General features: G+C 40.6%; 1 protein-coding gene across 6 annotated transcripts in view; it reads right to left on the reverse strand.

Annotated features, from left to right (window-relative positions):
• The window catches only part of LOC121882010 (neurexin-3b-like), a 392732-nt gene that overhangs the window by 165636 nt on the left and 214637 nt on the right, over positions 1–12459 (reverse strand). For all 6 annotated transcript variants that reach the window (XM_042389887.1, XM_042389889.1, XM_042389888.1 and 3 more), the window contains 7 exons: positions 8301–8504; positions 6578–6604; positions 4777–4896; positions 4169–4281; positions 3667–3935; positions 3077–3267; positions 2033–2206 (listed from right to left, as the gene is read on the reverse strand). In XM_042389887.1, the coding sequence (XP_042245821.1) occupies positions 2033–2206; positions 3077–3267; positions 3667–3935; positions 4169–4281; positions 4777–4896; positions 6578–6604; positions 8301–8504 (1098 nt within the window). The remainder of the gene's footprint in view (positions 1–2032; positions 2207–3076; positions 3268–3666; positions 3936–4168; positions 4282–4776; positions 4897–6577; positions 6605–8300; positions 8505–12459) is intronic.

The following is a 12459-nucleotide window of genomic DNA, read 5'->3' on the forward strand; positions in this document are numbered from 1 at the left end:
ATAAAAATCAACAGTCCAAGTAAATGGCAGACAAATGCAACTAAACAGTGTTTAAGAGCAATTGTCTTGGGCAAGACAATGTGAAGAGAAGAAGACATTTGAAGTGGAAAACAGAGCAAGTTTGCCAGCTGAAAGTGCGTTTACTGTGTAATGTACGGTAACGGTGGTCAACAAGGCATCCCCAAACACCGTGTGCACACGTGTATTCCTAAATTTTTTATCATCGTGAATCTCATGTTTGTATGCACACACCGGTACTCCTTTTGTTAGTGCGAGTGATGGAGTATTTCGATGTGTTCAGGTGTTGCAGCAGGAGGCTGTTTCGCTCTCTGAAAAAACAACTCTCAACTGGGTAAAGTAGCAAACATGATGGGTTTTTTTTGGAAAAAAATGAGAAAGACAGACAGAGAGGGCCTGATACATCAGCAGCACACTGACAGTGTTTAGATGTGCACTGACAGCCTCTTTCTTTTGTCTATGCCCGCCTGTAATATGTCACAACTGGCATTTTCATACAAGATCAGTGCAGTTATTCCACAAATTGTCAGCCTCTGCTTTGAGATGCTGCCTCATGATGCTTTTTCATTTTTAAGCTATCTACATGACATCACTTATCTGACCTGATCTATTTGCTCTCTTTAATTGTTTGCTCAATTTTTTGTAATTATATTGAACTTTATTAAATGCTGGAAAGGAAATATGATATCAAAATAATTTATACAACTACTAGAATATAACATATATCCCTGCAATAATAATACAATCTATTTTCTGGTGGGTTAATCACTTGTTTTGCCTGCCAGTGGTCTCTCTGTCTCTCTTTGCATTCATTTATTTTCAGAGAGCAAGTCACCTCTGCAACACCGTGGGACATTATTGCCATGGTGACACCCACGATGCATTGCACACAGCAGACTTTCAGGCAAGCAGGCCTCCGAGAGGCGGAGTTTTAACCCTCTACCTTGCAGGTCGGCTTTGGTGAAACCAACTTTGTTAGCGCAGAAAGAAAATAACAAACAGAACAGAGCAGAGCGGAAAACAAGAGTAAAGGTTAGTGAGGGACCAGCATTGTTAGTTTTCTCAAAACTTATTCAAGTTCGTCACTTTGGCAAAGTGCAACATGGGGTGTTGATTTGTTTGTGAAGGTCGAGATCATTTATAGAAGTTTTTTTTTTTTTTTTCATAAGAGGAGGATGTTTAAGAAGCTTTAAATAGTATGTGTTTTGCTGACAGAGGCTGCTGTGTTTGTTTGAACTTATCTTAATCTTCTGCTGCCCTCTAGAGGTATTATGCAGGGGCCTGCACCTTACACAAGCAAAACTACTTGTATTTTAACACAATTAAGTTTTAGATGGGAAAAAATCATTTATTTATTGAGCACTTCATAAATTCAAATAGTTTTTTGCATGACAGTATACTGCAAGATCTAATATGGATGGAAACAGCCTCAAGTCAAATCTGATAGTCATTAAAATAACAACAATAAAGAGACATAAAAATTATTGATCACTGTACAAATACCACATCAGCAGCAGCTTTGCATTTTGTATTGGTGACAAGCTAATTTGATTTAAGATAAGAATTTTAGGGGCTGGAGAGGAACGAAAGGCAGGAAGGTGAGTGTTTGAGCGTAAACACAAGCATCTTTAAGGGAGTCACTTCAAAATAAATCTCTTATGTTGTAAAATAATCAACAATTCAAAAACAAAATACTTACTAATTACTTTTATTTGTCTTTTCTTGTATAATCTGGGGAAATTATGCTTCTTAATTTGCCATACAGGTTTGAGTTGCAGTTACCATAAAATATATGGAAGCAACATAAAACGTTAACAAGCGACTATTTGAGAAACTAAAGGACAAATTGAAAGTATTACCCAATAATGTGACAAATGCCTGGCGAAGAAAAAGAAAATAAGTAGGATTAACAGTGCCGGGGAATGGCTTTAAGGCCTACTGAAGAGCTTTCTAATTAGTCTAATAAATCTCACACGGCAGGTCATCTCTCTCAGACGCTACGGGCCATCCGTACCTTCACAGCCGCGTTCAATCTGCCCGCTGCGGAAAAGGGCGTCGTTGATGAGGTCTGGCAGGCGCCCGTTGAGGTCAACTGACGCCAAGCAGCCCTGGAAGCCTTCCCGAGAAACCACCAGCTTAGGGAGGTTCTGATACATGTTGGGTCCCAGACCTCCGATGAACAGGTCGCCTAGAGGGAGAAGACGCAGTGGTTGAATGAATTGTTAAGATAGATAAAGTTGATGGATAATAGGTTAAATATTGCATTCAAGTCGCCAGATAAGACAGGACCAGGAAATCTCATACTCGCACTTCTTTAAAAATTAAAAACATTTTGGAGTAAACCTCAGTTCAAATTAGCATTTCAATGACAACCTCTCTCTTATGATGCCAATAACAAAACATTTCATTAGAAAGGAGCAGGCTCTTCAGTATTCTTGACTCATTTACAGACTGAGATTAGGTTCCTTTCTAGAGACACACTCTCATTGCAGGTTGAATTTTAGCCAATATCACAAATCACAAATTTGCCTCAGGGGAGTTTTACAATCTGTACAACAATACAACATCCTCTATCCTTTAGCGGAGTATTTACATCTGAATGTGATAATCAGAAGTATCCTCATTCGTCCGTCGTGCTGCCAAAGGCATCTGCTTGCGCGACGTGACTGGCTGCTGCTGAATTGATTTAAAGCAGGGCTACTTAAAGTCAGTTTTCGTCGGTGCATTTTCATAGCATTGTTCTGGACCTCTGACCTCACTAAAAATTCATATGCAGACCTTTAATGAAAAAGTTTGAGTGCCCCTGATTTAATGTATTTTACCATAATTTTTTATCTTTGGCCTTGGGGAGGATATCAAGACACTTCCAGGCAAAACTCCCGTTTTTTTTTTTTGATTTTGTTAAGTAAAGTCTAAAGGTATCAGATTCATGACTCATACCTCAGGCACTTACAGCATATATTTGAAAACGTGGGTGTTCTGTGGGGATGTCGAGATACATTTGGAGACGACGGTGTTCGTCAACTTTAAAGTCTGAAAGCAGCAGCGAAAGTGGTACCTTTTAAGTCGAGGTTCTTGGCTCCGTTGACATTCTGGGTGACCGATTTTGAATCCACTTTCAGCGTGTGTATGTTGGAAGCGTCTCTCGTGATGACCACATTATGCCACTGGTTATCGTTCAGTGGGTTGTCACTGTTCCCCTTCAACAGACTTGGCCCATTACCCAGGTCGAACACATAGTGGATAAACCTGGCAGAAAAGCAGCAATAGAAGATCAAATTAGTGCATACTCCTGTGTGTGTGTGTGTGTGTCTGTGTGTGTGTGTGGCTGCAGTTTGTCTCTTTTTATCTCCCCAGACTAATTAATTTTAATGGAAAAACTCACACAATCACCTCACGTTGCTCCGACACTAATGATAGTTAAACTGATAAAGCCAATAATCATCGCTACAGAACAATGGTGTTTATGTACCTACAAGCTTACAAAAGGTGAAACAGAGATTTGGAGTCTGTAGTTTGGTCAGCACTGTTAAATTATTATAATGACGTAAGAAAACAACTACATCCACACCAGCGCTGCTACTTTAAATGGACTGAAGCCATGGAATAAAACATCAACTTGTCACCATCGTCCCACATGCCGCTCACCCTTTGACCAGTTCCACAGCGATGAAGTCGTTCCCGTCTCCGCTGTTGAAGATGATGAAGCCGTCGGGCGAGGTGGTTTTGAACTGAAAGAAGAGATGCATTGTGGTATAGGCCTGCAGAGTGGCCAAGCCCAGGTAGCTGCCCTTTGTCTTGAAGGTCACCGGGTCGGCGATGATGAATCTCATGCCGAAATGGGCGTTGAGCTCGCAGAAGTCGATGTCCCCGTTCTTGCACATGTCGATGTACTGCATGCCATTGAACTTGAGGCTCTGAGGGGAGAGTTGGTGAGAGGTGGAGTCATTATAAATTAGCTGTGAAGCATATTTAAATTAAATTTAAATTGTCATGGTAACATGGTAAAATGATACTTCACGATGACAGACAACCTGTTGTTGAATATGACGATGATGAAAATAAATCCTCCTCTTACACCCAAGAGTTTATTAGTGACAGTTGCTGAAATTATGGATCTGTTGCGTCATGATTGTATTGCATTTCATACCTGAAGATGCCCAATGAAGGAGGAGGGAGCAGAGGCGACAAAGCGTCTCTCGGTCAAGATCCCTGTCTCCACGTTGTTGAACTCTAGACGGGTGTGGTCACCTGCCATCTGACCTGAAATGGAAAGAGGGAGGGCATAGGAGAAGAAGGAAAGGGATGAAGGTGTGGAGGAGGAGGAGGAATAATACTGCAACGTAACCCTGGCATCAGTGCAGTCTCACTTTGTGTCATGCTAGTGTAATAATGCCAGTTCTCACAGTCAGGTATAAATAAAACCTGACATATGAAGAAATATTGACTAATTCTCAAAGAAACAGTGATTTTTACATCAGGCCAGTCAGAGAATAGGGAGAAAGTGTCATCAATTTCCAATATTATGGATAATTAATACTAGAAATAATCAATACTAAACACCTGTTCCAAGTAAGAAGTATAGCATTAAGAGATATCGATGCCACGTTTCATATAAGTACTCTTTGAAAGTTTCAAAATAAGATGATAAATCAAGATATTAGATACATTTTCATCCTTTAAAACTATTAAATACATAAAATCACACATATCATGGGTATTGTGAAATAGCAGGTAAATGGTTCACGGGATAAATACCTTCAGCCATGTCGTTATCCACAGTAAGTTTGAAGTTTTTACCGCGTCGGACCACTCGCACTGAGTGCCATTCATTGTTGTTGAGCTTTTGTCCGGCATAAAGAACCTCAGGGCCCTTGCCTGAAGAGGAGGGTTAGTTAGTCAAGGGACGGGGGAGGCACAAGCACAAACCAAATCTTTGTTTTCACAAAAACAAAACAAAACGTAATAGATTGGAAAAAATTTACATTTCGATATAAACAGATTTTGCTTTTTTTTCCTACAATACATGATGTACGGATCATTTTCTTAAAACAAAGTGTAGTCTTTATCGTTTGGAGTTAGGACTGTTGTCGTCGACACGATCTTACTTTTCAAACAAAAATTTGGTTTGGATTTGACAACAGAGGAAAATAATACGGCAAATCAAAACTGACATCAACATGAAAAATAATATTTGCTGTTACTCATTCAAGGACTCCAAATCTGTGACTCAACCCAAGTAGAATTGAGTGTAACTGGCCCCGTCTCCTTTGGTTATATCCAGTTGGTTTATAGTTTTCACTGATCCTTCCATGTTAAACCTTGTCTCAAATATCCAGTTTCATCCACATTTTAGTTGTAAATGCATTGTTTAATGGTGATTTTAATGGTAGTATACAGAGCCTGTATTGTATTACCACAGCCAACCACTAGAGGGAAGTCCTGCCTCACTGCAATAGATTTAATCAAAATGCTAGAGCCACTCATTCAGAGTCCTGACCCTGCTGCGTAATGTTGAACACAGATTTTAAATCCAAATGAGCAGAGTTCACCAAGTAATTTATCAACCAGAATTTTAATTTGGTTACTAACCTTTTGTTGTCCTTTGTTGACCCAGTCCTAAAGACAAACATACTGGGTGTACTACGTGTATATGAGGAAGGTACAACAGACTCTTAATGTTTATTTTACAAGAATACTTTTCAAGCATTTGGAAATTTTGGATGTCATAAATCAAACCAGGACACAAACTAAAGTAGGTCTACTATTTGTGATTTTTGAGAGCTAAAATTTCATAATTTGCCACCTTGTTTCCACTGTTTAATTCTGTGATCGGATGTACGTTACAGATGTCTAATTGGTTAATTCAAGAGCAAACTTGTCTCAACTTGATTAAGCGTAACATTTACAGAATGTAGAATCTAAATGCCTCATTTGAACACAAATATAAAATCAATTAAATCCTAAATCAATAGTAATCGTGTCCTTTACAGTTTGAACTTTGCAGCTTGTGTGTGTGTGTATCAGCACATCCATATGTCTTCATCTTGTTTTCTCTCTACAAAAGGTTTTGGGGACTTGAAATGAATGAAAAAACAAGAGTCCTTTTCATGAGTAAGAGCATGTTTGCTAACACCATCTCTGTATGTCACGTTACAGGCCTATATACTGCAGTGTGCTAAAATAATGGAGGCTAAAATGAAGCAAGAAAACAAAACAAGTGAGACAAACAGCAATCCATTACAGTGTAACTGCAAACAATATAGCCCATAGAGTCTGAAAAAGCAAATGTTTAGTGAGTAGCTATAGGCATACAGGGAAATATTAAGAACTAGTTGCCTGAATTAATTTGAAAAATGGGCCATTTAAAATATATAGAGAACATTAAGTCAGATTTGCATAACTTTGATCTCTGGCTATTACTTTTTTCCCTCTTATCTGAGAAATCCTCTTATCAGTCCCCCGCATTCACACATTCCTGCCCCTACATCTAGCACACAGGCTATAATAAAACACTGATTGAAGGAAGAAGGCTGCAAGAAGAAGAATGTTGACTTACTGGTGTTACAGTTTATCCTGACACAGTCTAGATGGGGAGGGGAGAATAAGTGACAGATGAAATCGCATCCTTCAAGGTTACAGCTGCAGACATCCAAGAGCAAGAAAAGCCACCTTCCGGGGACGGTCACATGACGCCAGTGGCCATTTTAGCCTGGTTGGCTACTGGTTGTCAATGTTATGTGTTGATACTGGAAATCCAATTTAATTCCAATCCATTCTGCACTCATGATGTTATAGCCAATGATATTATACAAATACCGGTCAGTGTCACTGTACTGATCAAGATTTCTTTGGTTTAATTTAATCAAACTTTCATGTTATTATTGATTTGCTAATAGCATAATATGACTATTATTTTCCTAAAAGCAATCATGGAGTTTAGCCACATGTTGCATTGTTTAATTTCAAAAAATGGTTGCTTGCAATTCAATGGCCACATCGATTTCGCAACCCAGCAGTGGAGCCAAAATATTGCACTAGTTGTACAGTATGTCACTAAAACTAAGGCTTCACATGTCTCTTACTAAAAATCTCCAACTAAGGGAGAGTATTGAACCTGTGTTTGGCAGGTGCAGGTTGAAATCCATGTGACCAGGCTGGTCATGTGCCGTCAACCGCAACAGAAAAGTGGGAGCAAACAGCCTCGAGCCACACAGCACCAACACCGTACAGAGGCCTACGTACCCTCTCTCAGAGAGTTTCTATGCATGTGACGGGGTAAAATAGGGCTCTATGAATGAAATATGTTTTGTTAGAATTAGTTCTTTTGATTTAAAGGTTAAAACTACTCTCGTTTGTGTGCTTGGGAAGAGACCACAATGCATAATGAAAACATGAAAAGTGAACTACAGATGTGCTACATTACACTGCATTCTATAATAAATGAGTAACATACTGATATTTTGTATGCACACATACGTTATGTTCTGTGTAGAGAGTATCTATTCTAAGATCACTGGTGTAAAGGCTTGCACTTAAATGCACCACTCGTGCCACCATCTGCAGGCGCGCTGGGTGCTGTGGCATCGGGCTGTTTGCCAGAAGGGCCGCAGGCTCGGGGCCTTTGAAGGGGTGAATGCCATCTTTGAACAAGGCATGGTAGATGCCAGCTAGACCAAGGGTCACTAATGGACAGAGAGAAACATGAACCTGCTAATCATGAGGAAAAAAAAACAAAAAAAAAAAAACAGAACACAGGAACAGACCCACACTAAGAATGCATACTATCAGTGCAGCGCTAAAATGTGCGGACGCTTACCTGCAGTTGTGAATAGATGGCAGAGGATAATCTAAAATGTTGCTGTTTGAATAATGCATGTCTAGGAACAGTGCCATCTATTAAAGTCATTCAGAGAGTGAAATGCTATGCCTTTAGAAAAATCTATGTGTACATAATAATGAAAATGACTAAAATGATCTATGAGCTGTTCAAAAGATGTGCTGCAGAGCATGGATAACTTTGTTAAGTGTTAGATTGATGGATATAAAAATCTACAAAGACATCTAAGCATCAAGGCAGAAAAAGTTACAGTCCAGGCAAGTCAAAAACAATACATGCAACTACAAGCTACAAAAAAACGGGTTTAGTATGTGTTAGGTCTGATATCAGGTCTGGATCATAAAAGAAAAAGAAAATGTACAAAAAGAAAGAAAACACAGAAACATAAGGCATCCCCCGGAACTCTGCTGAGGTCAGCCGACAGGGACGGTTTATACGATACCTAAGTTGACCGTCAGTTTGACCCTCCCGCTGTCCAGCTCCAGTCTCAGCGTGTCCGCCGACTCGCGGGACGTGGCGGCCATGAGCAGGCCGAACGCCCTCTGGGACATGAAGCGGAGGGAGACGTCCTCGGCCTCGGTGTGCATGACGTTCGGGATCACGACCTTCATGTACATGCTGCCGTCGTAAGACAGGATCGATGCCTCTGTGAGAAGAAGAGGAGACAAAAATGTTCAATTTCGAGTCCCGTTTTATTTAATTTTCATGTATGTAGTACATGGGGAAAAAGAGGGTGTGTCCGTTTGTGTGTGTGTGTCTGTGCACAAAGCATAGATACCATCATTAGGCCACAAAGTATGGCAATATATAACATACGCTTCACCTGCTAACAGCTTTGTTTATGCTACAAGAGCTTCTGATAAGATAAAAGAGAGTGCTTTGAAACTTAATACACACACATATGCTCAGAGGAGAAAAAAAAACGGTTTAAAGTTCGAACATGCATGCATTCATGTCCCCGAAATTTTATCAATGGGAACCACACACACATACATGTCCCACATGCCCGGTTGCAGCTGTATTCATCATCCATGGAGTGACAGGCGAGTGTCTGGGAGCTCAGGCTGGTGATGTGCACACACACGCTGCTCAGTGTGCAGAAAATTAAATCATCATGCTACTTCCTCCCCTCCCTGGCAACTCCCTTCTTTAGATGTCTGTCGGTTTTCCTTTACTCTTAAATCGTGAAAATGCTGAAGAGATGCGAGTGCAACTGTAAAACTCTAAACTTTTTCCTCGCGCACGCTCACGCGTTGAACAACACAAACTGCTGCGCGGTTAAACAGAGACAATAAGACATGCCGGTTCGGAGGCTGCTCTGTTCCCTTCTTATGAGTACAAAAAAAGGAGGAGAGAGCCGGAGCGAGTGTGGTGAAGAGAAGAGAAGACCGTCAGCAGACTGGAAGCCTCTTGGGGGAGAGAGACAGATTAAAAAGGGTATCCATCCATGAAATACCTGTTTTGACACCTCAGCTCTTAAAAGAAAAAATAGCCCTGTGGCCTCAGAAATGCACCACCGTTTGCTGCATCTAGGGAAATGCTGAAGCTGTGGGTGAGAGGTTTCCGAGCATCACACAAGAGAGGGGTTGTACCTGTAAATGATGCTATGTTGCATATCACGTACTGTGTGCTGCTGCATTATTATTTTAATGTTTATTTTTTACATGGGGGTGTCATATCTAAGTCGATTTATGAGGAAAAATGTTTAGCCATGCAAACAATAATGCATTCTAAGTAATATTGGATTTTGCCTCACTTAAATGTCAAATTTCATGTGATATGTTGCAAAATTCATATATAAGCAGTGTGGAATCACTGAACCATTCGCTTCACCAAGCCATGCCCTGCTGTAAAAATCCCACATTTGTCTGTGTTGCTTTCAGGGCTGTTGTAAAATCCATTCTATGAACAAGCTGTCGACTGTGTGGGTACAGGAGCCTGGAGGGTAATGAAACCTTGGTTCACCATTGTTCTACTCAATTTGAAATTGCACAGGCTCCCTCCGTCTTTGTGTCTCCTTCGCTCTCGCGTACACACACACACGCAGACACGTATCAAACACGGTCAAACATCCACACATGCATGCACACCAGCTAGTCCAGAGACGGATCTCTTAACTGACAGCGGCATGTATTGATTTGTGAGCCAGGTCAGGTCCCAGACTCACACTAGAGGAATGAAAAAAAATGTGGTGAGTCAATCTGCAGCTCAGAAAACTCAAAGAGACAAGGAAGAGCGCAGAAAAACCCCTATGAAACAAACCATGATGTCCACTCTGGAGTTTAAGCAGATGGCATGATGCCGCGGGTAAAATTATATCTGAATATTGGTTTTGATGTTTTTAACTATGAGAATTTGACACTGGAACTTTTCACTTCCTAAATAACAATATATTACTGGTTAACTGGCACAGGTACATTACTGTATACGACTTTCTTTCAATTCCACAGTCTATAACACACATTTTTTTGGGAGTACATGAAATTTCTCAGGATTTGTGAGTGTCTTTACTGCCTCTCTAGCAAGGATAATAAACAGAGAGCCACTGGAAGCTGACAGGTGGAAGAAATTAACTACACCACTATACACCTGGTGTGTGCATTAAGTCTCTCTCTCTTCCACCGTTAACACACACAAATCTTGAGTAAATTGTCCAGAATCATGCAAACACAATATGCAAATGTGTCGCTGGATTGATTCCCCTTTTAAACCATTAAAGCTTTTTATGCCTGTGAAATAACTTCAATCTGTCCTAAGAGACAGCATGAAAACCTTAACCAGTCTGGCAATACAGTCTGTGCTGCACCTTTTAAGTAAACCACAATACAATAGCAGCCGATTTTATAGATCTGTTAGGATGCACAGCATCCTTTTCAGGGCAATGTAGTCCCCTTCATGTCTGACTGTCATCGACCAATCTCAGCTGGGATGGGCTGTGTTATAGTCAAATAGCTTTTTATTGTGTGAAAGAGAAAAAGGGAAGCTTTTGGTTGACTGCAGATGGATGTATTTTATTCTGACTGCATCTCCGTTTTGAGTGGCGGGAAACCAAAACGGAGAAACGGCCCGGGTTTATTTTGAAGACGTCCACACGGTTCATTCAGAACCACAGAGGGAAGGGTTCAAGAATAAAAGAGAAATCTATTAGAAATTCTCCCCGGATAACCGGCCAGGAGTGATTGACAGGACAGAATCGTGTCCTCTGCCTCACACTGCTCAAATATACCACTTGTGCACATATAACTATAACTAGAAACAGTAATACAAATAACCAACAATAGGGCAAAAAACATAAACAGCAGACATAAAGTTCTGATTAAAAGATTTCAAATATGGGTTTATTAGCACTGATTCTAAATAAATTCAAATAATGCTAATTTTACTTGAAGATCGGAGTCAGGGTTAAGAGGAGTTGCAGCTGCACAGTAACTTTAGCTTCGTTGGTCATCCCCTTCTTTCTAGCTTCATGCAGTTGGACTGCCCACAGTTCTGCAAGGACTGAGCTCACCTTTCTGCTCCTACAAGAGAAATTCAAAGTGATACACTCCTGTGGTTTGTAATAAACAACTTCCCTTGGCCATCTTGAACTTACTCTATAAGATTTTTTTGTTTTGTTTTGTTTAACTTAGGTATCACAGTAACTCAGAGCAAGATACGGTATCGTGCAAAGCTTAGTCACAGTTCCCAAGGCGATGTTAAAGCTGTAAAGACTGAAAGCACACAGTTGAGCAAAACATCGATATACATCTGAATTAAACATCAGGTTCTGTAAAAACTGAAGCCTGCTGCTGTGATTACAGTCATTCATACCCGATGTAAAGCTAATAACAGGCCTCGGCGAGACATTGCAGGTGATTGTGCTCCACGCATCCACGGTGTGTGTGTGTGTGTGGAGCTGTATGCACAGCAAGACATCTGCACACAACTACACAGCGGCACAGTCGCAGCTACAGCATGTGCTGCTCTCTTGGTATTTCTTAAGAGAGAGATCAGCAGCAATGAGGATGTCATTTCAGATGCTAATTAAGCTGCTACTTGTCAGTCTGTATGTGTGTCTAAGTGTGTGTGTGTGTGTGTGTGTGTATGTGTGTGTGTGTGTGTTTTCCAGCGAGCCCCGCAATTTACATAATTAGCAGTCCAACTGAAGCAGAAGATGGAGGAGGAGGAAAGCTATTAAGTGAGAAGCTTCACAAATATTTAGGGTATAGAGGGGGGAGTGTGCTGGTCAAATCTCTTCAGCACAAACAAACACACACACACACACACACACACACACACACACACTTAAGTCCTGTTTAAACTCTGGATTCTGTTTTCTTTCTCTCCGGTTTTCCTCCGTCAGTGCTCCCATTCTTCATTTGCCTCAGCGGTAACTGTGTAGGATTATCTAATCTTTTTTCCCCCCTAACAGAGTGACAAGTCTTTGTTTTGATAAACAAACCAACAAGGGCCTTGACTGTCATTGTGGTGTTTCATATGAATGCCTGTCAAGCCTTCTCCCACTCGCACAAACACACACACACACACACACACACACAAACACACACACGTTTCAGGGTCTGCTGTCGACAATGTTTAAAGTTCAAAAATCATATCCTCAT

Source organism: Thunnus maccoyii, chromosome 17, assembly GCF_910596095.1.
Source record: "Thunnus maccoyii chromosome 17, fThuMac1.1, whole genome shotgun sequence".
Taxonomy (NCBI): Eukaryota; Metazoa; Chordata; class Actinopteri; order Scombriformes; family Scombridae; genus Thunnus; species Thunnus maccoyii.